This window comes from Babylonia areolata, chromosome 27, assembly GCF_041734735.1.
Source record: "Babylonia areolata isolate BAREFJ2019XMU chromosome 27, ASM4173473v1, whole genome shotgun sequence".
Lineage (NCBI taxonomy): Eukaryota > Metazoa > Mollusca > Gastropoda > Neogastropoda > Buccinidae > Babylonia > Babylonia areolata.
In genome coordinates this window covers 1172436-1199575 of record NC_134902.1, presented here as the reverse complement: position 1 = coordinate 1199575, position 27140 = coordinate 1172436, and the positions used below count along the sequence as shown (strand labels likewise).

General features: G+C 44.4%; 1 protein-coding gene across 1 annotated transcript; it reads right to left on the bottom strand.

Annotated features, from left to right (window-relative positions):
• Positions 1-1592: 1592 nt before the first annotated feature.
• On the bottom strand, positions 1593-23111 carry LOC143301479 (uncharacterized). The gene is made up of 7 exons (XM_076615794.1): positions 22664-23111; positions 19022-19186; positions 15412-15553; positions 13547-14577; positions 9647-9872; positions 5394-5618; positions 1593-2526 (listed from the first exon to the last, which is right to left on the bottom strand). Exons 2-7 carry the CDS (start codon positions 19172-19174, stop codon positions 2267-2269), a joined length of 2037 nt encoding a protein of 678 aa, XP_076471909.1. The 5' UTR covers positions 19175-19186; positions 22664-23111; the 3' UTR covers positions 1593-2266.
• Between the last annotated feature and the right edge of the window lie 4029 nt (positions 23112-27140).

Here is a 27140-nt window from a genome sequence, read left to right as displayed (position 1 = left end):
TGTGTGTGTGTTGGGATAGGGGATATGCAAAACAAAAAATACCTTTCAGTTGATAAATGATACAACTTCAGTGAAGCATTTGTTAGTGTTTATATACTTTCCTTGAAGTAGATTCTGCTGTGGAAAGCTTCACTGGATTTGTTGGAATCTGATTAGGTATTTTGCTATGTTGTTGACCCAAATGTGGAATATGATTACATATGTTTCTTGACAAATATAACCTTCTCTGCAAGGGAAAAAATAAGACATGCAGAACTTGGTACTAATGACTTGATAACAATTTATGATTGGACATAAAACATGGATACAAGCATTCAAAACTTGGTACTAATGACATGATAACAATTTATGTTTGGACATAAAATCTGGATACAAGCATTCAGAACTTGGTAATAATGACTTGATAACAATTTATGTTTGAACATAAAATCTGGATACAAGCATTCAGAACTTGGTAATAATGACTTGATAACAATTTATGTTTGAACATAAAATCTGGATACAAGCATTCAGAATTTGGTAATAATGACTTGATAACAATTTATGTTTGAACATAAAATCTGGATACAAGCATTCAGAATTTGGTAATAATGACTTGATAACAATTTATGTTTGGACATGAAACCTGGATACAAGCATTCAGAACTAGTGGACAATCACACTCATTTACACACACAAACATTTCACCCCGCCATTTCTGCAACCACTCTCCGGTTTACCCACCAGGCATTGTGGGGGTTCAAACCACAAACCTGACAAGACACTTCAGACCATACAGCCATTGTGCTAATCAAGCTCTTGTCTCGTTTTCACCTTCATTCTCTCTTTTACGTACCCTCTGTTCTGGTTACACTGATTACAGAGCACAGAGAAAAGAATGACGGTGCTGCTTTCGTCATCATCACTCCCTGCTCCAGTGAACTCCATGGGAGTTAAATAACATAGTGTGAATGATCAACTCCACAAGAGTTGACTCACCTTGAAATAAATGCTCAGGCATGTACAGAGAATGCATGTACAAATAATACAAGTGTTTCCAATGCCTTTCTGAAGTTGTCAAGTTAATATGCAAGTAGTGAATTCATGATTAAGATGGTAATGAAGATTTGTAGTTTAAATAGGCTTGAGAATCTGTTTGAAAGTCAAATATTATTGACACTCATTGTCCTTACAAAGCAATAACTTCAATGATGCATTTTCAGAGAGGTACCAAATGCCATGTTTCATAAATGCATGTATGAGGTAGTGCTGGGTTATGCTGCTGGTCAGTGCTGATAAAATACTTATACCAGCTTTCACCTTTAGGGGAAGATTTCAGTTTGTGGCTAAAGCTACTGTCCAGGCCATGGACCTGGCTGTAAAGCGGGCACACTGTCAGTTCAATCTGCGCCATCTGCACTGTAGCCTTCTTCTTTGGGGTCATTGTTTCCCAAGATATATTTCAACGCACGGCAGTGTTTCTCAAGATATACTTCAGCGCACATTTCAAAAACAGACATAGATACCCACATGTAACACAGCTTCATTGTTAGAACTTTTTTGACATAAAGTCAAAATGGAAAAAAAAAAAAATGGCTTTGAAAAGAAAAGAAGTGGTCTCATGCAGTCTGTCAAAGAAAACCTCCCCAGTTTGCTCACCATCTCAGATGGTACGCATTTCTGGAAATAGACTGCAGGAAATTAATTCTTTTCTTTTCTTGTCTTGACATTCAAAAAACATAATCAGTTTCAACACACTGAACTGAGAATTGCTCTGACGTCAAAATTTGTTTCACTAAAACGATTTCCAACTTCCTACATACGCATAAACTTCAAACCAAGGGAACTAACTCCAACAGTACTTCATGCTGTGTTCACGTTTCATTTGGAGGAAAAACCAGTCAATTTCAGTATATTTTCTGCGTTTTTCCCTGTGACATTGCTCAAATGATCAAATTAAAGCGATACAAAACATTCACACTAAATTTACCCTTGAATGAAACTTTATTTCAAAAGCAAGTTTCAAGTTTTGATTATCCTTTCACTCCTGTGCACAAACACAGCACTGGAGACTGATTTGACTGATTACATCTGCACACTGTGGTTTTTTATAAAACCTTGTCATACACATCAGACACTGACATGGACACAAGTACCATCACACACACACTGTCACGTTCCAACAACATTCGTCATGACACTGAAACACACCAGACACTGACACAAACACAAATCACACACACACACACACAGGCACACATGCACATGGTTCTGTTCCCAAGAATCATCAGGACACTGAGAAATCCTCAGAAAACCATTCTGCCAGCAGAGAGTTGTTCTGGACCTGGGGGTAGTCCTGAAAGGGGTTGGACCTCAGCCACTGGTAGAAGGTGTCACACAGGTCCCGCAGCTGACACATGGCGCTGATGATGCGGGCGTAGAAACGCTCAGGATGGGGGCGTGTCTGTCGCAGTGTCCACATCAAACACTGCGCCATCTGCCACTGAATGGCACCCACCTTTCCTGCCTCCTCCACCTCCTGGCGACCTGCACACAGTCAACCACTGAAAAACCGTCATGTAACTCACACAGTCAACCACTGTCAACCGTCATGTAACTCACACAGTCAACCACTGTCAACCGTCATGTAACTCACACAGTCAACCACTGTCAACTGTCATGTAACTCACACAGTCAACCACTGTCAACCGTCATGTAACTCACACAGTCAACCACTGTCAACCGTCATGTAACTCACACAGTCAACCACTGTCAACTGTCATGTAACTCACACAGTCAACCACTGTCAACCGTCATGTAACTACCACAGTCAACCATCATGTAACTACCACTGTGAACCATTGTGAACCATCATGTAACTCACACAGTCAACCACTGTCAACTGTCATGTAACTACCACTGTGAACCATCACATAACTCACACAGTGAACCACTGTCAACCATCATGTAACTACCACTGTCAACCATAACTCACACTGTTGACCACTGTCAACCATCATGTAACTACCACTGTCAACCATAATTCACACTGTTGACCACTGTCAACCGTCATCTAACTACCACTGTGAACCACTGTGAAACATAATTCATACTGTTGACCACTGTCAACAGTCACGTAACTCACACTGTCAACTGTCATGTAACTACCACTGTGAACCATCACATAACTCACACAGTGAACCACTGTGAACAGCCATGTAACTCACACTTAACACACTGTGAACAGCCATGTAACTCACACTTAACACACTGTGAACAGTCATGTAACTCACACTTAACACACTGTGAACAGTCATGTAACTCACACTTAACACACTGTGAACAGTCATATAACTCACACAGTGAACCATCACACAATTCACACTGTGAACAGTCATGTAACTCACACTTAACACACTGTGAACAGCCATGTAACTCACACTTAACACACTGTGAACAGTCATGTAACTCACACTTAACACACTGTGAACAGCCATGTAACTCACACTTAACACACTGTGAACAGCCATGTAACTCACACAGTGAACCACTGTGAACAGCCATGTAACTCACACTTAACACACTGTGAACAGTCATGTAACACACTTAACACACTGTGAACAGTCATGTAACACACTTAACACACTGTGAACAGTCATGTAACTCACACTTAACACACTGTGAACAGCCATGTAACTCACACTTAACACACTGTGAACAGCCATGTAACTCACACTTAACACACTGTGAACAGCCATGTAACTCACAGTGAACCATCACCTGCGCGACCAATTAGTTATAGGCACTTATCCTGTGTGCCCAGATAGTTATAGGCACTTATCCTGTGTGCCCAGATAGTTTTAGGCACTTATCCTGTGTGGCCAGGTAGTTATAGGCACTTATCCTGTGTGCCCAGTTAGTTATAGGCACTTATCCTGTGTGCCCAGATAGTTATAGGCACTTACCCTGTGTGCCCCGATAGTTATAGGCACTTACCCCGTAAGACCAGTTAGTTATAGGCACTTACCCTGTGTGCCCAAATAGTTATAGGCACTTACCCTGTGTGCCCAGATAGTTATAGGCACTTACCCCGTAAGACCAGTTAGTTATAGGCACTTACCCTGTGTGCCCAGATAGTTATAGGCACTTACCCTGTGTGCCCCGATAGTTATAGGCACTTACCCCGTAAGACCAGTTAGTTATAGGCACTTACCCTGTGTGCCCAGATAGTTATAGGCACTTACCCCGTAAGACCAGTTAGTTATAGGCACTTACCCTGTGTGCCCAGATAGTTATAGGCACTTAACCCGCATGACCAGTTAGTTATAGGCACTTACCCTGTGTGCCCAGTTAGTTATAGGCACTTAATCTGTGTGTCCAGTTAGTTATAGGCACTTTTCCTGAGAGACCAGTTAGCTATAAACACTTACCCTGAGTGACCAATTAGTTATAGGCACTTACCCTGTGTGCCCAATTAGTTATAGGCACTTACCCTGTGTGCCCAATTAGTTATAGGCACTTACTCCTAGTGACCAATTAGTTATAGGCACTTACCCTAAGTGACCAGTTAGTTATAGGCACTTACCCTGAGTGACCAATTAGTTGTAGGCACTTACCCTGCATGATCAGTTATAGGCACATACCCTAAGTGACCAGTTAGTTGTATGCACCTACCCTGAGTGACCAATTAGTTATAGGCACTTACCCTGCATGACCAGTTAGCTATAAACACTTACCCTGTGTAACCAGTTAGCTACAGACACTTACCATGTGTAACCTCTGAGTTGTAGACACCCTGTGTAACCTGTTAGCTATAGACACTTACCCTATGTAACCAGTTAGCTATAGCCACTTACCATGTGTAACCAGTCAGCTTTAGACACTTACACTGTATAACTATTGAGTTATAGACATGTACCATGTGTAACCAGTTAGCTATAGCCACTTACCAAGTGTAACCAGTTAGCTTTAGACACTTACCACGTGTAACCAGTTAGCTATAGACACTTACCATGTGTAACCTGTTAGCTATAGACACTTACCATGTGTAACCAGCGAGCTTTAGACACTTACCATGTGTAACCAGCGAGTTATAGACAGTTACCCTGTGTAAATAGTGAGTTGTAAACACTTACTCTGTGTCACCAGTTAGCTATAGAAACTTACCCTGAGTAACCAGTGAGTTATAGACACTTACCCAGTGTAACCAGTGAGTTATAGACACGTACCCTGTGTAACCAGTTAGCTATAGACACTTACCCCATGTAACCAGTGAGTTATAGACACTTACCCTATGTAACCAGTTAGCTATAGATACGTACTCTGGGTGACCAGTTACCTATAGACACGTACCCTGGGTGACCAGTTAGCTATAGACACTTACCCTGTGTAACCAGTTAGCTATAGACACGTACCCTGGGTGACCACCACCAGACATTTCAACACGATGGCCTCCTCGCGGGTCAGGCCCAACTGCTGCAGGAATCGAGCGCAGTCAAAGCGACGTAGGAAGAGGCTGCGACCCCACACCTTGGAAAGGTCGTGAAGGCACAGCGTGGAGCCCGTGGGGAAGGTCACGACCTTCAGTTCATCATTGAACCCCATGTAGTTACACAGGATTCTGAACTCACTTCGGTTGTCTGTCAAACAGTGCATGTGGCATTTCAGTATCACCATGTCTGTCACACACAGCATTTCAGTTATCACCATATCTGTCAAACAGTGCATTTCAGTATCACCATATCTGTCAAACAGTGCATTTCAGTTATCACCATATCTGTCAAACAGTGCATGTGGCATTTCAGTATCACCATATCTGTCAAACAGTGCATTTCAGTTATCACCATATCTGTCAAACAGAGCATTTCAGTTATCACCATATCTGTCAAACAGTGCATTTCAGTTATCACCATATCTGTCAAACAGTGCATTTCAGTTATCACCATATCTGTCAAACACAGCATTTCAGTTATCACCATGTCTGTCAAACAGTGCATTTCAGTTATCACCATGTCTGTCAAACAGTGCATTTCAGTTATCACCATATCTGTCAAACAGTGCATTTCAGTTATCACCATGTCTGTCAAATGGTGCATTTCAGTTATCACCATATCTGTCAAACAGAGCATTTCAGTTATCACCATGTCTGTCAAACAGTGCATTTCAGTTATCACCATATCTGTCAAACAGTGCATTTCAGTTATCACCATGTCTGTCAAATGGTGCATTTCAGTTATCACCTGATATCAGTGCATAGTTCTTCAGGATGGAGTTACACGGAATTCTGAACTCACTTCAGTTGACTGTCAAACAGCGCACATGGCATTTTGACCATAAATTTTATTCAGTGCTTAGTTCAACACAATGAAAAGTATTTTTTATAGATAATCATATTATAAAGGCTGACAGACATTGCTGATAACAAAATACTTCAGTTATAACTATTTCATCACCACTGACGTCAAGTTTTCTCCCTTGCTTTTCCCCACAGACGGCCCATTTGTAAGGGTTTGGAAAAAAATTACAAAAAAAAACAAAATACAGAGTAAGAAAATGAAACTTTCAGAACTGATTTATTACATGTTGGGCTATTACATATAAAAAAAAAAATCAAATTTCTCATCTTATTTTTACAGTTTTGCCAAATTTTCACCCCGAATCACCATACCCATGCTCGCTTTCTCCACTGAATTCACTTTCTTCTTCATCATCATCCACCTCTTCGATGTCCGACCATTCAGTTTGTAGCATTTCAAGTACTTCGGCAACACTAAAACGCTGCCATTGCTGCCTTGTTCGCTCCGCAACATTTTGAGAAGAACCCACTTCAGACGCCATTTGCTGACAGGCTGCCACGCGAGCAGGTGACTGGTCAGTGACTTTGTCAGCATGTGTGCGAGACGGGCCACACATGACAGGCTGGCCAATCATATCATTCGGTTGTGGAGTGGCCCAGAATAGCGCACTCTGCTTGGCTAATCACAAAATCACGTGTGCAGCACGTGATGGATTTTTATTTTTGGGAAATGCTATTCCATTCCGTCGTCCAAATCCGAGTACATTTTATGTAGGAATGCATCCCATCGTCCGGAGACAGTTAAAAAAAACTATTCTATCATTGCTGATAACTAAATGCTTCAATTATAACTATTTTATCTATATTCTATGGAGAAGACAACTGAAATAATCAACAATCTTAACATCACAGAACAAATTGGTAGTTCCCTACCTCTAATCAGTCTGAACTGGTCAGTTATCATTATAGTTCCCTACCTCTTATCATTCTGATTTGATCACTTATCATGATAGTTCATGCCTCTAATCTGTCCGATTTGGTCATTTATCATGATAGTTCATACGTCTGATCAGTCTAATTTGGTCATTTAACGTTACAGTTCATACTTCTAATCAGTGTGATTTGATCTTTTATCATTAGTTCATACCTCTAATCAGCCTAATGTGCTCAATTATCATGACAGTTCATACCTCTATTTTGGTCATTTATCATGAGCTCATACCTCTGGTCAGCCTATTTTGGTCATTTATGATTAGTTCATACCTCTGATCAGCCTATTTTGGTCATTTATCATTAGTTCATACATCCTGTGATAACTACCGTGGAATCTCCCTCCTCTGCATCGCCGGTAAGACCTTCGCCCGCATCATACTGAACAGACTGGTTGACCATGTCTCCAACACAGTCATCCCTGAAGCACAGTGCGGCTTCCGCTCAGGCAGTGAAACATGTGACATGGTGTTTGCCGTACGCCAGATGCAAGAGAAGTGCTGTGAGCAGAATAAGGAGCTCCACATGGTCTTTGTAGACCTGACTAAGGCCTTCGACACGGTGAACCGCCATGGTCTGTGGAAGATCCTCCTAAAGTTCGGCTGTCCAGAGAGCCTAATCCAGCTGATTGCGTCATTCCACGATGGCATGTAGGCGAGAGTACAAGAAAATACTGACATGTCAGATCCGTTCCCTGTGGTAAATGGAGTGAAGCAGGGCTGCGTCCTGGCACCCACACTGTTCTCCATTCTCTTCTCTGCCATGCTGACTGACGCCTTCCAAGACTGTGACTGGGGCATCTACATTCAGTTTCGCACAGATGGTAAACTTTTCAACTTGTGGCTACTTCATGCTAGGTCCAGGGTGTTTGAAGCACTGTTGAGAGAGTTCCTCTTCGCTGATGACTGCGCACTTGCTGCACACACCCATGAGGACATGCAGTTCATTATGGACAGGTTCTCAACCTCCTGCAGGCGCTTTGGACTCACCATCAGCCTGAGCAAGACCGAGTCCATGTACCAAACGGCTAGCTCATAGAACGCCAGTGCCTCCCCCCCACCTGCAATCAAGATCAATGACACAGAGATCAAGTCAGTCGACAAGTTTTGCTACCTGGGCAGCACCCTATGCAGCAACAGAGCCCTTGATGCAGAAGTGACGCTGCGCATCGCCAAAGCCAGCTCCGCCTTTGGCCGACTCAACAACAGGCTGTGGAACAACAAAGGCATCAGGCTCAGCACCAAAATCAAAACCTACAGAGCTGTTGTGCTGACAATCTTGTTGTACTGCTGTGAAACATGGACGACGTATCGCCGTCACATTCAACAACTTGAGCAGTTTCACCAGAGATGCCTACAAAAGACCCTCGGCATAAAGTGGCAAGACAGGGTCTCCAGCCTCCAGGTCCTAGAGAGGAGCGGCCTGCCCAGCACTGAAAGCCTGCTGATCCAGTGCCAGCTACGCTGGACAGGACACACTGTCCCCATGACAGACAGCAGGATCCCGAAGATTCTTTTGTATGGCCAGTTGAAGGAAGGCCACCGCGAACTTGGAAGACCCTGCATGCACTTCAAGGACACCTTGAAGACAAACCTCAAAGCCTGTGACATAGACATCGCTTCCTGGGAAACTGATGCCCTTGACTGCTCTCGCTGGAGGATGCTGTGCTCTAGTGGCATAAAGACGTTTGAAAGCAAGAAAACGCTGGCCATTAAGGAGAAGTGTGAGCAAAGGAAGCAGGGCTCAACTTCTGGAGACGTTTTCCCTTGCAACACCTGTAGGAAGTGCTGCGCATCCAGAATTGGCCTCTTCTTCCGTATGAGGACACACACCGACAGATAAGCCTGCCTGCCTACTCATCCGTCGGTCTGATGGGAGACTCCATCATACCTCTGATCAGCCTATTATGGTCATTTATCATTAGTTCATACCTCTGATCAGCCTATTTTGGTCATTTATCATTAGTTCATACCTCTGATCAGCCTATTTTGGTCATTTATTATTTGTTCATACCTCTGATCAGCCTATTTTGGTCATTTATTATTTGTTCATACCTCTGATCACCCTATTTTGGTCATTTATTATTAGTTCATACCTCTGATCAGCCCATTTTGGTCATTTATCATTAGTTCATACCTCTGATCAGCCCATTTTGGTAATTTATTATTAGTTCATACCTCTGATCAGCCTATTTTGGTCATTTATTATGAGTTCATACCTCTGATCAGCCCATTTTGGTCATTTATCATTAGTTCATACCTCTGATCAGCCCATTTTGGTAATTTATTATTAGTTCATACCTGTGATCAGCCTATTTTGGTCATTTATCATTAGTTCAAACCTCTGATCAGCCTATTTTGGTCATTTATCATGAGTTCCTACCTCTGATCAGTCTGATCTGGTCGTTAGTGGACAGGTGAGAGAAGCCAGGGATGGTCTTGACAAAGGCGATGTAGCGACAGATGTTTTCCTCGGCTTTCTCCATGACCTGGCTGACCATCAGCTGCCTGTTGTCAGCGTCCAGCCCGGTCTTCTGGTAGATGTCCTGGTACTCCCTCTCCGACAGGTCCATTGACCCAAACACATCCCGCTTCAGCTTGCAGTTCTCCTGACCATCACATGACAATCAATCCATCGACTGAATCACATGCTGATAGATTATTAATACAGAGAAAAGATTCTGTAAATACCGGTATGTGCAGCATGTGTGTGTGTGTGTCTGTATCTGTGTGTGTGTGCATGTCCATGTGCATGCATGTTGCCTGCCAGACACCGTAATTGAAACGAGTACATACACACTGTACCGCAAGCAACTTTCTTATGGATTCATCTCAATCACTGCATTTTCTGACATTGAAACAACGTCTTTCAAAGACAATGAAGAACACACTGGTAAAGAACTTACCACAGCCTGTTTCTGGCTGTTGGCATATTCAAAGATCTGCACTGGGATTATGAATGTTTGCATGAAGTTTAAACATACACAGTTCTCATCAACTTAATTTCCACAATATCCACAACCGAATTCTGCCTGGTTAAAAAAATTTGCAAAATTATACATTCTTATCAACTTAATCCCCACAATCACATACTGATTGTTAATCGTTTTAATCCACAGACGGGCGCAATAGCCGAGTGGTTAAAGCCTTGGACTGTCAATCTGAGGGTCCCGGGTTCGAATCACGGTGACGGCGCCTGGTGGGTAAAGGGTGGAGATTTTTACGATCTCCCAGGTCAACATATGTGCAGACCTGCCAGTGCCTGAACCCCCTTCGTGTGTATATGCAAGCAGAAGATCAAATACGGACGTTAAAGATCCTGTAATCCATGTCAGCGTTCACTGGGTTATGGAAACAAAAACATACCCAGCATGCACACCCCCGAAAACGGAGTATGGCTGCCTACATGGCGGGGTAAAAACGGTCATACACATAAAAGCCCACTCGTGTGCATACGAGTGAACGCAGAAGAAGAAGTTTTAATCCACATTACTTGATTTCATTTTGCATTAACCAGTCTATGCTATTCTATGAGATGCAGTAGCTGTTCCCCACTCACACAGCAGTCCACAATTACAACACCATTCTAGGCTTTCCACTCACACAGCAGTCCACAATTACAACACCATTCTAGGCTTTCCACTCACATAGCAGTCCACAATTACAACACCATTCTAGGCTTTCCACTCACACAGCAGTCCACAATTACAACACCATTCTAGGCTTTCCACTCACATAGCAGTCCACAATTACAACACCATTCTAGGCTTTCCACTCACATAGTCCACAATTACAACACCATTCTAGGCTTTCCACTCACATAGCAGTCCACCATTACAACACCATTCTAGGCTTTCCACTCACATAGTCCACAATTACAACACCATTCTAGGCTTTCCACTCACATAGCAGTCCACAATTACAACACCATTCTAGGCTTTCCACTCACACAGCAGTCCACAATTACAACACCATTCTAGGCTTTCCACTCACACAGCAGTCCACAATTACAACACCATTCTAGGCTTTCCACTCACACAGCAGTCCACCATTACAACACCATTCTAGGCTTTCCACTCACATAGTCCACAATTACAACACCATTCTAGGCTTTCCACTCACATAGCAGTCCACAATTACAACACCATTCTAGGCTTTCCACTCACACAGCAGTCCACCATTACAACACCATTCTAGGCTTTCCACTCACATAGTCCACAATTACAACACCATTCTAGGCTTTCCACTCACATAGCAGTCCACAATTACAACACCATTCTAGGCTTTCCACTCACATAGCAGTCCACAATTACAACACCATTCTAGGCTTTCCACTCACACAGCAGTCCACAATTACAACACCATTCTAGGCTTTCCACTCACACAGCAGTCCACAATTACAACACCATTCTAGGCTTTCCACTCACATAGCAGTCCACCATTACAACACCATTCTAGGCTTTCCACTCACATAGTCCACAATTACAACACCATTCTAGGCTTTCCACTCACATAGCAGTCCACCATTACAACACCATTCTAGGCTTTCCACTCACATAGTCCACAATTACAACACCATTCTAGGCTTTCCACTCACACAGCAGTCCACCATTACAACACCATTCTAGGCTTTCCACTCACACAGCAGTCCACCATTACAACACCATTCTAGGCTTTCCACTCACACAGCAGTCCACAATTACAACACCATTCTAGGCTTTCCACTCACACAGCAGTCCACAATTACAACACCATTCTAGGCTTTCCACTCACATAGTCCACAATTACAACACCATTCTAGGCTTTCCACTCACACAGCAGTCCACAATTACAACACCATTCTAGGCTTTCCACTCACATAGTCCACAATTACAACACCATTCTAGGCTTTCCACTCACACAGCAGTCCACAATTACAACACCATTCTAGGCTTTCCACTCACATAGCAGTCCACAATTACAACACCATTCTAGGCTTTCCACTCACATAGTCCACAATTACAACACCATTCTAGGCTTTCCACTCACATAGCAGTCCACCATTACAACACCATTCTAGGCTTTCCACTCACATAGTCCACAATTACAACACCATTCTAGGCTTTCCACTCACATAGCAGTCCACAATTACAACACCATTCTAGGCTTTCCACTCACACAGCAGTCCACAATTACAACACCATTCTAGGCTTTCCACTCACACAGCAGTCCACAATTACAACACCATTCTAGGCTTTCCACTCACATAGTCCACAATTACAACACCATTCTAGGCTTTCCACTCACATAGCAGTCCACAATTACAACACCATTCTAGGCTTTCCACTCACATAGTCCACAATTACAACACCATTCTAGGCTTTCCACTCACACAGCAGTCCACAATTACAACACCATTCTAGGCTTTCCACTCACATAGTCCACAATTACAACACCATTCTAGGCTTTCCACTCACATAGCAGTCCACCATTACAACACCATTCTAGGCTTTCCACTCACATAGTCCACAATTACAACACCATTCTAGGCTTTCCACTCACATAGCAGTCCACAATTACAACACCATTCTAGGCTTTCCACTCACATAGTCCACAATTACAACACCATTCTAGGCTTTCCACTCACATAGCAGTCCACAATTACAACACCATTCTAGGCTTTCCACTCACATAGCAGTCCACAATTACAACACCATTCTAGGCTTTCCACTCACACAGCAGTCCACAATTACAACACCATTCTAGGCTTTCCACTCACACAGCAGTCCACAATTACAACACCATTCTAGGCTTTCCACTCACATAGCAGTCCACAATTACAACACCATTCTAGGCTTTCCACTCACATAGCAGTCCACAATTACAACATCATTCTATCGGGCGCAATAGCCGAGTGGTTAATGCGTTGTACTTTCAATCTGAGGGTTCCAGGTTCAAATCTTAGTAACAGCACCTAATGGGTAAAGGGTGGAGATTTTTATGATCTCCCAGGTCAACATGTGCAGACCTGCTTGTGCCTGAACCCCCTTCATGGGTATACCCAAGCAGAAGATCAAATACGCACGTTTAAGATCCTGAAATCCACGTCAGCTTTCACTGGGTTATGGAAACAAGAACATACCCAAAATGCACACCTCTGAAAACGGAGTACGGCTGCCAACATGGCAGGGTAAAAATGGTCACGCACGTAAAAGCCCACTTGTGTAGATATGTGTGAACGTGCGAGTTGCAGCCCACGAATGAAGAGGAAGAAGAAGAAGACCATTCTAGGATCTGCACTCACATAGCAGTCCAGCTGATTCTTCCGGACGACGCCCGGTGCCAGGTCATCGTAGGACAGGACCAGCTTGCTGTGTGCCTGCAGCAGGTGTTGCACCATCTTCTGACACTGCACATCGTCCAGAACGTCCTGCTCCGTGTCTTCCCGACCTTCACCTGGCCCTGACCCCACCGACACATCACTGGCCGCCTGGCTGGCCAAAACATGCTGTTCTGAGGGATCATCACAATGTGTGGGATCACCATGAATTGAGAGATCCCCATGAATAGAGTGATCACCATGAATAGAGTGATCACCATGAATAGAGTGATCAGCAGCAAGATGTGAAGGATGGGAGGCATCACCATGTGAGAGATGACAAACATGTGTGGGATCCTCACCCAGATGTGAGGGAGAAGGAAGGAGGTCCTTTGTGCCCCTGTCCTCAGTCACACAGCTGTCCAGTGCTGGCAGGTCAGAGGGCAGTGACATCTTGTTTCCATCCTCGTACAGGGAACAGTCTGACAGTGACGTCAGCGAGTCCTTCCGTTGGGACAGCCGATATAGTGACGTCGTCATCGAGTCTTCCCTTTGGGACGGCTGACATGGTGACGTCATCAAGTCTTCCCTTTGGGACGGCTGACATAGTGACGAGAACGACGGAAGCCCAACACCATCGTCCCCTTCAGACTGACAGTTGTGGGGAGGGTGGTGACCAGAGGGATGGTGTGACGGGGTGATCGAGGACAGCTCTGCCTGCATGGACTTGTTCAGCTGGTCAGCAGACGAGGGGGACAAAGGGGACAGCTGGGATCCGGGTTCAAACATTGGGCCATCAGGGCCACAGGCAGGTGGTGAGGGTGCGGTGGTGGTGGGGGCGTCACTGGCATCAGTGAAGAGAGAGTCCAGCAGGGTGCTGACGTCGTCATTTCTGGAGATGGTGGTGATGTCGACCATGGAGACCTCGCTGTTGTGGAGCAGCTTCCCCATCGTCTGGTAGTACTCCAGCGTGTCCTGGGTTCGCTTGGCATGTGTGTAGCGCCCTGTCTTGATGTCTGCACACACACACACACACACACACACACACACACACACACATGAACATAAAGAAGTGTACTATGCTTCCACCACTTACACTCAGCACACCTATGTTCTGTTTTTGAGTTCCTGAAGCTGATCAGCTTTTGCGTTGTAGCACGGGGAAGGCTTTCCGTCACGAACCCTTCACTGTCACACAGGCACATGCTTGTCAAAGACAGCTGAAAGATTTGAGTTCAGTTCAGATACTGACAGCTTTTGCTTTGAAACCTGAGCTATGTCATGTGCAAATTTATCATGATCAATTTTTCTAATGGAGCGGGTGGAAACGAATTTTGGAGGACGTTTGAGACTGCATGCAAAGAGATGACATTAGATGGCATAATGATCAGAGGCTAGACACTGGTGGAATGGATATCATCATCATTTCTATGTATAACCTCATCAAGAATGTGACCACACCTCTGAGTTGGTTCAGTGACACTCGGCATCAGATGAAACAAATCAAACTGTTCAAGCAACTCTGGCGTTAAGGTCAGCAGTGTCATCAACATGACAATTGCAATCACCTGAAATCACAATGCTGCTTTGACATTCTAAACAGAAATCAAGAAAATCAGGAAGTTCATTCATCAAAACAGAGACGCAGAGAGTTTATTCTTCTGGTTTGGTGGAGTCCTGTACACAAGGAAGAACGTCAGACGTTGTTGGTGAATTGTCAGTGTCATATGGGCCAGTTCCAAAGACACATCAGCAAACAGGAACTGTAAGCCTTTAATACATTATTCAAAATTCATACAAGTGTACTGTGAAAATGACAGATCTTGTTCCTCACACACACTGTCACTTACTGTCTCTAGACATGCCGACAGCCAGACATTTCAAGTACCGACACTGCGGACAAATCTTTCTCTTCCCTGCTCCAATGTCACAGTTGCCGTCACCAAGACATTTGTAGGGTTCCTCACGAATCAGAGATCTGCGGAAAAATCCCTGGAACAAAAAGAAACATTTCTAGTTATGATATGATGGATTGAAATCATCAAATACCAAGAAATTCAAAAGAAATACCAGTGCCATGAAGGATATCATGAAAGTGATCTCTGAAACAGAACCAAAAGAACGACTAACTACCTTTTATTGCACAGAATGAATCAACGACTGTTAAGCAGAGAAAAAGAAACATGAAGTCAACCACAGAGAACATCTGGAGTCTCCCATCATGTCCAATGGATGAGTCGGCAGGCAGGCCATCTGCTGACAGGGGTCCTTGTGTGGGAATGGAGACCAGTTCCTGAGGTACAGGGTTTACCCACAGACACTGCATGGAATGAAGACCAGTTCCTGAGGTACAGGGTCACCCACAGACACTGCTTGAAATGGAGTCCAGTTCCTGAGGTACAAGGTCATCCACAGACACTGCGTGGAATGGAGTCCAGTTCCTGAGGTACAGGGTCATCCACAGACACTGCATGGAATGAAGACCAGTTCCTGAGGTACAGGGTCGTCCACAGACACTGCATGGAATGAAGTCCAGTTCCTGAGGTACAGGGTCACCCACAGACACTGCACAGAATGAAGTCCAGTTCCTGAGGTACAGGGTCGTCCACAGACACTGCATGGAATGAAGACCAGTTCCTGAGGTACAGGGTCATCCACAGACACTGCACAGAATGAAGACCAGTTCCTGAGGTACAGGGTCGTCCACAGACACTGCACAGAATGAAGTCCAGTTCCTGAGGTACAGGGTCGTCCACAGACACTGCATGGAATGAAGTCCAGTTCCTGAGGTACAGGGTCGTCCACAGACACTGCATGGAATGAAGTCCAGTTCCTGAGGTACAGGGTCACCCACAGACACTGCATGGAATGGAGACCAGTTCCTGAGGTACAGGGTCGTCCACAGACACTGCATGGAATGAAGTCCAGTTCCTGAGGTACAGGGCCATCCACAGACACTGCATGGAATGAAGTCCAGTTCCTGAGGTACAGGGTTTACCCACAGACACTGCATGGAATGAAGTCCAATTCCTGAGGTACAGGGTCACCCACAGACGCTGCATGGAATGAAGTCCAATTCCTGAGGTACAGGGTCACCCACAGACACTGCACAGAATGAAGTCCAGTTCCTGAGGTACAGGGTCGTCCACAGACACTGCATGGAATGGAGACCAGTTCCTGAGGTACAGGGTCATCCACAGACACTGCACAGAATGAAGTCCAGTTCCTGAGGTACAGGGTCGTCCACAGACACTGCATGGAATGGAGACCAGTTCCTGAGGTACAGGGTCATCCACAGACACTGCATGGAATGGAGACCAGTTCCTGAGGTACAGGGCCATCCACAGACACTGCATGGAATGAAGTCCAGTTCCTGAGGTACAGGGTCACCCACAGACACTGCATGGAATGAAGTCCAGTTCCTGAGGTACAGGGTCACCCACAGACACTGCATGGAATGGAGACCAGTTCCTGAGGTACAGGGCCATCCACAGACACTGCATGGAATGAAGTCCAGTTCCTGAGGTACAGGGTCACCCACAGACACTGCATGGAATGAAGACCAGTTCCTGAGGTACAGGGTCGTCCACAGACACTGCATGGAATGAAGTCCAGCAAGGAAGCATTTTGTCCCATTCCTCTTTTCCTGGATGGCGGCTGCTCTGTTGCACTTGAATGTCTTTGTGCCCTGGGTACACCATTGCTTCCACTGTGTTCTTACAGGGGTGGCATCTTCCCTTGAAGCAGTGTTGATGTTGTAGCTTCTAAGGCTGGCCTTCTTTGTATCTCTTCAGAGGCCTTCCTTGGTCACGTTGTCCTTCCATCAGCTGTCCATAGAGCAGCACCTTTGGAATTCTGCTGTCCTCCATGCAGTGTCCTGTCCATTGGAACTGGCTTTTGATGAGTATACACTCAATGCTGGGTAGGCCACATTTCTTCAGGACCTGTAAGCTGGACACTCTGTCTTGCCATTTGATGCTGCAGATCTTGCGCAAACACGGTTGATGGAACTGTTCAAGTTGTGGGATGTGTCTGGGGTACATGGTCCAAGTCTCACAACAGTAGAACAGAGCACTCAGAAACAAAGAACATAATTCATGCTTTTCTTCCTTTTTTCTTCTTTTTTTCTGTTTTTGTTATCAGAACATTGCCCCCATTCAGATACTAACAGATATAGCACAGAAAAATAACAATGACACCAACCATCAGAACAAACTTCACAGGTGTTGACAATTCAATGATGACATCAAACAACACACCTTACAAGCCTTACAGGTGTTGACAATTCAATGATGACATCAAACAACACACCTTACAAGCCTTACAGGTGTTGACAATACAATGATGACATCAACCAAAACACCTTACAAGCCTTACAGGTGTTGACAATTCAATGATGACATTAAACAACACACCTTACAAGCCTTACAGGTGTTGACAATACAATGATGACATCAACCAAAACACCTTACAAGCCTTACACGTGTTGACAATTCAATGATGACATCAAACAACACACCTTACAAGCCTTACAGGTGTTGACAATACAATGATGACATCAAACAACACACCTTACAAGCCTTACAGGTGTTGACAATACAATGATGACATCAAACAACACACCTTACAAGCCTTACAGGTGTTGACAATACAATGATGACATCAAACAACACACCTTACAAGCCTTACAGGTGTTGACAATACAATGATGACATCAAACACACACACCTTGCAAACCTTACAGGTGTTGACAATTAAATGATGACATCAAACAACACACCTTACAAGCCTTACAGGTGTTGACAATACAATGAGGACATCAAACACACACACCTTGCAAACCTTACAGGTGTTGACAATACAATGATGACATCAAACAACACACCTTACAAGCCTTACAGGTGTTGACAATACAATGATGACATCAAACAACACACCTTGCAAGCCTTACAGGTGTTGACAATACAATGATGACATCAAACACACACACCTTGCAGGCCTCACAGGTGTTGACAATACAATGATGACATCAAACAACACACCTTACAAGCCTCACAGGTGTTGACAATACAATGATGACATCAAACACACACACCTTGCAAACCTCACAGGTGTTGACAATACAATGATGACATCAAACACACACACCTTGCAAACCTTACAGGTGTTGACAATACAATGACATCAAACACACACACCTTGCAGGCCTCACAGGTGTTGACAATACAATGACGACATCAAACAACACACCTTGCAAACCTTACAGGTGTTGACAATACAATGACGACATCAAACAACACACCTTGCAAACCTTACAGGTGTTGACAATACAATGATGACATCAAACAACACACCTTGCAAACCTTACAGGTGTTGACAATACAATGATGACATCAAACACACACACCTTGCAAGCCTCACAGGTGTTGACAAAACAATGATGACATCAAACACACACACCTTGCAGGCCTCACAGGTGTTGACACCGTAGTGGAAGCCAGCCGCCTGTTGCTGACACACCTTGCAGGGGGGGAGGAGGGAGGTGTTGGTGGGTGAGGTTCTCACCTTCTTCGCCTGACCCCCACCCTCTCCTCCCTGACGCTGGCGCTTCATGTCTGGCACCTGCTGCAAGGCACCTGCTGGTGTTACATCTGTTGTTACATATATTATATGTATACATATGTGTATGTGTGTGTGCGTGCGTGTGTGTGTGTGTGTGCATGTGTGTGTGTGTGTGTGTGTGTGTGTGTGTGTGTGTGTGTGTGTGTGTTTGTGTATGTGTGTGTGTGTGTGTGTGTGTGTGTGTGTTTCTTTACAGTTCTCTACTTGGGATGTATGAACAAGAGTTACATTACTTACAACAAAAACAGTTTTTATTTTTATTTTCATATGCTGCTTTATGCACTCTGCATAATCAGGAGTTTTAGCAACATGACTGTCGTTGTGCACTCTTGTGTAAATGATGATTGTCATTGTGCACTCTTGTGTAAATGGTGATAGTCATTGTGCAGTCTTATGTAAATGATGATTGTCATTGTGCACTCTTGTGTAAACGATGATTGTCATTGTGCACTCCTGTGTAAACAATGATTGTCATTGTGCACTTTTGTGTAAATGGTGATAGTCATTGTGCAGTCTTGTGTAAATGATGATTGTCATTGTGCACTCTTGTGTAAACAATGATTGTCATTGTGCACTTTTGTGTAAATGGTGATAGTCATTGTGCAGTCTTGTGTAAATGGTGATTGTCATTGTGCACTTTTGCGTAAATGGTGATTGTCATTGTGCAGTCTTGTGTAAATGGTGATAGTCATTGTGCAGTCTTGTGTAAATGATGATTGTCATTGTGCACTCTTGTGTAAACGATGATTGTCATTGTGCAGTCTTGTGTAAATGATTGTCATTGTGCAGTCTTGTGTAAATGATTGTCATTGTGCACTCTTGTGTAAATGGTCATAAATCCTCTGAAAATCTTTTTCCTGTGGTTCCCTGTAATCTTAAATGATTATCCTCACTAACCTTTTTAAGACGAGACCGTTTTCACTTTAATCACTATTACAATCCTATACTGTTTTGCTAAAAAGATATTTCAGATTTTTTTTTCCTGGTTGGAAGACTGTGCAATGTCCTGGAAGTAGTAATCAGCATGAAACAGAATCAAACTGTTAATTTCTTGTGCCTGGATATACATCTGAGTCTTGTGCCTGGATATACATCTGAGTCTTGTGCCTGAATATACATCTGAGTCTTGTGCCTGAATATACATCTGAGTCTTGTGCCTGAATATACATCTGAGTCTTGTGCCTGAATATACATCTGAGTCTTGTGCCTGGATATACATCTGAGTCTTGTGCCTGAATATACATCTGAGTCTTGTGCCTGAATATACATCTGAGTCTTGTGCCTGGATATACATCTGAGTCTTGTGCCTGGATATACATCTGAGTTCAATGTTCACTTTTTGTGCCTGAATATACATCTGAGTTCAATGTTCATTTCTTGTGCCTGAATATACATCTGAGTTCAATGTTCATTTCTTGTGCCTGGATATACATCTGAGTTCAATGTTCATTTTTTGTGCCTGGATATACATCTGAGTTCAATGTTCATTTCTTGTGCCTGAATATACATCTGAGTTCAATGTTCATTTCTTGTGCCTGAATATACATTTAAGTTCAATCTTGTTTTGAATCTTTATTACAATTCTTCGTTTCATTAATTAAAACAGTCACTGGAAGAGATTGGGCACATACACACTATCCTATGCATATGCAAATGCGCACTCGCGTGCATGCACACGCACACACAATTGGTAAAGTGAATAAGCAATTGTTGCTTTTCAGTTTACCATAATGAAATAATATTTTCACACACACACACACACACACACACACACACTAACACACATTTTGGACAACTGGGTTTGAAGACAGTTAAGAGCACCAGGGCAGAATCAGTAAGGCCTAGTCTTGGACTTGAGATGTGGGTTTGATGCCATATGTTGGCAGTGTATTGTGTCCTTGGGAACATTGGCACTCTGATTTCCCTCACCCCATCCAGGTGTGAATGGTACCTGACAACTGGGGGGAGGTGAAAACAGGTAGCTACAGGAGAGGACTGGAGCCAGCCTTCCTATACTGAGCCCTGGACACACTGGACCACCACTTGGAATCCCCCCATGATAATGACTGCTTCATCACAGCTTTGTGTTTTGTTTGATACAACACCCACGAAAAAAAATGGCCAACGATTGTTTAATTTTTCTTGTTGGAAGAGGCTTTCTGTGTAATTTACTTCATACAGCTAAAACAGTTTGGTTAAACTTCAGTAATGTTGCAAAGATGAGCAATGTAGTCTGATCTATCCTGAGGTTTAATACCAGAAAAATACCATCATCATTCATGTTGTGTTTCATATAGGTTGTATTCTGTTTCTGATAGTTATGCTATTTTAATTGTTTCTGTTTAATTTTGGTGTAAAATACTATTGCTGTTATATCCTCCATGCCCCAAAAGGGGTCAAAGGATCAAATATTCCTGATTCTCTCTTGATTCTTTTGTTTGATATCCACTGAAGCAGATAATAACTACTAAGTCACAGGTTTGTGTTTGTGTTCGCTTTCCATTAAAGCAGACAATATGCTTCATCACAGGTTTATCTTTTGTTTGATATCCACTGAAGCTGATAATAACTACTAAGTCACAGGTTTGTGTTTGTGTTCACTTTCCATTAAAGCAGATAATATGCTTAGTCTCCGGTTTGTGTTTTTTCTGCTTTTCATGGAAGTAGATTTCTAACTTCTCTTACATCTTCACCTGTCTGATAATTAACTTGAGGAAAATACTGGTTGAGCTCTGAATACTTTCCATCCTCAGGACCCAGTTTTGTCTCCAGATTTTTTTTCCAGTACACATACATACAAACATACATACATACATGTATTCATACACATTCACACATACATACATACATATATACATACATGCATGCATGCTTGCATGATCATTCGTACATCCATCCATACATGATAAATACATACATCCATACATTTATATACATACATGATCAAGTTTATGCCAAACGGTAGGATACTTAACCAATATGGGATTGTTTTAAATACCAACCAACAATAAAGAAAGCTGAATAAAAAAATTTAAAAAGTTCTCAACAACTAATGTGATTATAGCTGCTTTTGTTTTTTTATTCAAATTCCCTGGCAACCAACGACACACAAAGTCTCAAATCTGCCGTTTTTCAAGACGGCAACGGAAGGTCTTGCTGCTGACACAGAAAGTGAGAAACACAACAAGAGTTGGAATGGAGAAAAATCAGTTTGCATGTATACCTACATACTCATAGCTGGTCGATTTGGTCCTACTTTGTACAAAGAATGAGATAAAAGGAATGGTGCACAAATTGTTCGTACCGCATGGGTACAACAGCGGTGACAGGGCAAAACGGGAGGACCCAGGACACGTTACTCCAATGTATTAGTCCCCGTTGACAAAATAAATGCAAGAAGCAACAAATCTATGCATGTTACCAAAAGCACAGAGAGAGAAAATAAAACAAAAAAACAAATCTGTGAAAACAAGCCCTTACCTGAGCGGCACTGGTGCAGCACGAGTCACTTCACCAGCTATTCCAGCGAGGTGGGTCAGTCCACAACGCTGTCACCCCGGCCCAAGGCCGTGTTGTTTTGCTGGCCGGGTACACACTGACTCCGACCCGAGGTCAGTCCTAGTCCTTGACCTCCTGACGGTGGTCACAGAAATGAGTTCACCTGTCACTGGCTACGGACAAACACTGCCACAAGCCGGTTTGGCCACAAGGTCAGCTTAGGTCCACATGCCTGCACACGGTGGACTGGCTGCCTCTGGTGCTGTTTGTTGACTCAACAATCAGGTTGAGCGTGGCCACCACCGTGTCCCCCCCACCCCCCGTGGTGCCGCTGGGGTCCACGTGTCCAGTGACGTGCTGGTTTCGCAAGCAGTTGTTGGGTGGGGGGTGTACCCATGTGTAGGGGTGTACCCATGTAGAGAGCGATGATGGTGGAGGTCGTGTGTGCATGTGTACCATCGAAACATGCAGTGTTCGTTCTTGAGCACACACACACACACACACACACACACACACGTTGACTGCACCACGTGACAACACACCCCGCTATCCATCCACATGTCCTGCTAGTGTGGATAGCGGGATGTGTGTATGGATGGACAGCGGGATGTGTGGATGGATGGACAGCGGGATGTGTGGATGGATGGATGGACAGCGGGATGTGTGGATGGATGGATGGATGGATAGCGGGATGTGTGGATGGATGGACAGCGGGATGTGTGGATGGATGGATGGATAGCGGGATGTGTGGATGGATGGATGGATAGCGGGATGTGTGGATGGATGGATGGATAGCGGGATGTGTGGATGGATGGATGGATAGCGGGATGTGTGGATGGATGGACAGCGGGATGTGTGGATGGATGGACAGCGGGATGTGTGGATGGATGGATAGCGGGATGTGTGTATGGATGGATGGACAGCGGGATGTGTGGATGGATGGATGGACAGCGGGATGTGTGGATGGATGGACAGCGGGATGTGTGGATGGATGGACAGCGGGATGTGTGGATGGATGGACAGCGGGATGTGTGGATGGATGGACAGTGGGATGTGTGGATGGATGGACAGCGGGATGTGTGGATGTGGATGGATGGACAGCGGGATGTGTGGATGGATGGATGGACAGCGGGATGTGTGGATGGATGGATGGACAGCGGAATGTGTGGATGGACAGCGGGATGTGTGGATGGACAGCGGGATGTGTGGATGGATGGATGGACAGCGGAATGTGTGGATGGACAGCGGGATGTGTGGATGGACAGCGGGATGTGTGGGTGGATGGACAGCGGGATGTGTGGGAGGATAGCGGGATGTGTGGATGGATGGACAGCGGGATGTGTGGATGGATGGACAGCGGGATGTGTGGATGTGGATGGATGGACAGCGGGATGTGTGGATGGATGGACAGCGGGATGTGTGGATGGATGGACAGCGGGATGTGTGGGTGGATGGATAGCGGGATGTGTGGATGGATGGACAGCGGGATGTATGGATGGATAGCGGGATGTGTGGATGGATAGACAGTAATCAGACCTAGATTAGTACAGTAATCAGACCTAGATCAGTACAGTAATCAGACCTAGATGAGTACAGTAATCAGTCCCACATCAATACAGTAATCAGACCTAGATCAGTATAGTAATCAGACCAAAGTCAGTACAGTAATCAGACCTAGATCAGGACAGCAATCAGACCTACATCTGAAGAGCTTCTTCTTCTTCTTCGTTCGTGGGCTGCAACACCCACGTTCACTCGTATATAAGTAAACGAGTGGGCTTTTACGTGTATGACCGTTTTTACCCCGCCATGTAGGTAGCCATAGTCCGTTTTCGGGGGTCATCTGAAGAGCAATTCACATCAATCCCTTCCAACCCAAGGTTCGTGCTTCCAACTACCGCCGCGCCCGCACACTATTTGTCTCCCCTTCTCTTTTCTCCTTCTCCACCCCCCCTCCCCTCGTTCCCCCGACCCCCACCCCCTGCCGCCTTCGGCATTTCAAGTTTTTCTGTTGTGTTAGTCACTGGAATAGGGGTCTCAGTGAGGTTCAGTCGTCAGGCATCCCAGTGTCTGAATTTAAACACTGCCTGTCAGCTGAAGGGCGGTACTGATAAGTCACGTGTCTTCGCACACTGACTGCAATGGTCATCATGAATTTAAACACTGCCTGTCAGCTGAAGGGCGGTACTGATAAGTCACGTGTCTTCGCACACTGACTCCAATGGTCATCATGAATTTAAACACTGCCTGTCAGCTGAAGGGCGGTACTGATAAGTCACGTGTCTTCGCACACTGACTGCAATGGTCATCATGAATTTAAACACTGCCTGTCAGCTGAAGGGCGGTACTGATAAGTCACGTGTCTTCGCACACTGACTCCAATGGTCATCATGAATTTAAACACTGCCTGTCAGCTGAAGGGCGGTACTGATAAGTCACGTGTCTTCGCACACTGACTCCAAAGGTCATCATGCATCCTTCTGCCTTCTGCACCGTCACTGCCAAATAAGGCGAGGTAATTCCGGAACTGGCAGTCTCAGCGGAGGTAACCCTGGCTGTCCTTGGCGCAACAGCTGAGAGATAAGAGGTGACCTCTGACCTGAGGGCCGCAGTGACCTGCACGAGGCCGCTGGGTCAACCAGGTCAGAGGGACAGACAGACCACGTGTGTGCTGGATCACACTGTCCGAGTCCTGGGGTGTCCACCGACTTTCTGCCTCGTCGTGTAACTCGGAACTGTAAACACATTGCCATGGCACTGTCACACACACACACACACACACACACACACACACACACACACACACAAGCAAAATAATAGATTGCCCCAGTCCCACTAACCCCACCCCCAATCTAGTAATGCACACACACACATCTCTCTCTCTCTCTCTCTCTCTCTCTATATATATATATATATAATTATATGAGACTTGATCAATGAACATTAAATTACGCCCGAAACAAGAGAATTGGAAATCTACACATATTCACTGAGTTGTGAGTGAGTGAGTGTGTGTGTTTATGTGTGTGTGTGTGTGTGTGTGTGTGTGTGTGCCGGTGTCAGTGCGTGCCAGTGCACACCGACTGACGGACGACGCACGCGCGTATCGAGACCGCGCGGTAAGCTAGTATGTGCGCACACTCTCAGTCATGCTTCATTGGTCTGTTTCAGATTCTACATGTCAGTTGACGCTGGGCACTGGCAGTTACCGTGCATAAATTCATGCAGTATATGTTGCCTACGAATGTCATATGTCTCATTTTGTTTTGTGTGCGTTACTTTCATGTGATGTATTGCATCTGTGTCGCTTGGCTGCATGGCTTCTTTTAATTGGAAAAAAAAAAGAAAAAAAAAAGTGGTTCAAATATTTTTCGGGAGAAGCAACTACATTGACAGCTCTTATCTTATCACCAGCGGGCACTGACTGTCGGTACTTCGGGGTCACTCCTCAGTTCACCAGGTAGATGGACGGACTAGTTATCTCCCCGACCTTGTCAGTGTCAGAGAAAACACCGTCCAGGCACTGCTCCAGTCCTCGTCTGACTCAAAACTGTCATTCCACTGACACCGCATCAAAACAACAACACGCAGACAAACGTTCCGTTTCTTTTCAACTCACTTCAGTCTGGAGCATAATTAAGTTCAGTCTGGAGCATAATTAAGTTCCTCCAGTCTAGAGCATTAGTAATTAAGTTCCTTCAGTCTGGAGCATGATTAAGTTCCTTCAGTCTGGAGCATAATTAAGTTACTTCAGTTTGGAGCATAACTAAGAGCATAATTAAATTACTTCAGTCTGGAGCATAATTAAGTTACTTCAGTCTGGTGCATAATTAAGAGCATAATTGTTACTTAATGACCGCTGTCCCGCGTTGTACCCCCTGGCACTGACGTTTATTGTACTGAATTCTCAGTGTGTCCGAAACAAAGAGTTTTACGTTACTTATTCATTGTTCACTGTATTTATTTATTCATTTATCACTTTATTTATTTAATCATTTTAGCCCTGTGCCCAGTACCTTACCTGGACTGAAGACCAGACAAACACTCTTTTTCTTTCAAGCTCAGTCATTCAGTCTGAGACTCGCACTGAAATCTGTCGTCTGCAGGATTTACTGGTCTTCCCAGTGGGCTCTGAAGGGTCCAGTCCGTTGTTGCAGAAAATAGAAACAACCGATGCTAAAACTGGCGTTTTCCCACTAGTCCTGATCTGTTGGCCGCCTTGGTACTAATCCGTGCATCCACGGGGATGTTTTTTTGTTGTTGTTGTTTTTTGTTGTTGTTTTTAATGAATAGCTTGATTATTATCATTTTACAAGTAAAGTTCGTACGTCAGTGCGTCGTATGAGTGCATCAGTGGCGAGACAGTTCTCTTTTTCTCTCTCCCTTTCAGTCTCTGTGTGTGTGCTATTTACCCATGTGTGTGTGTGTGTGTGTGTGTGTGTGTGTGTGTGTGTGTGTG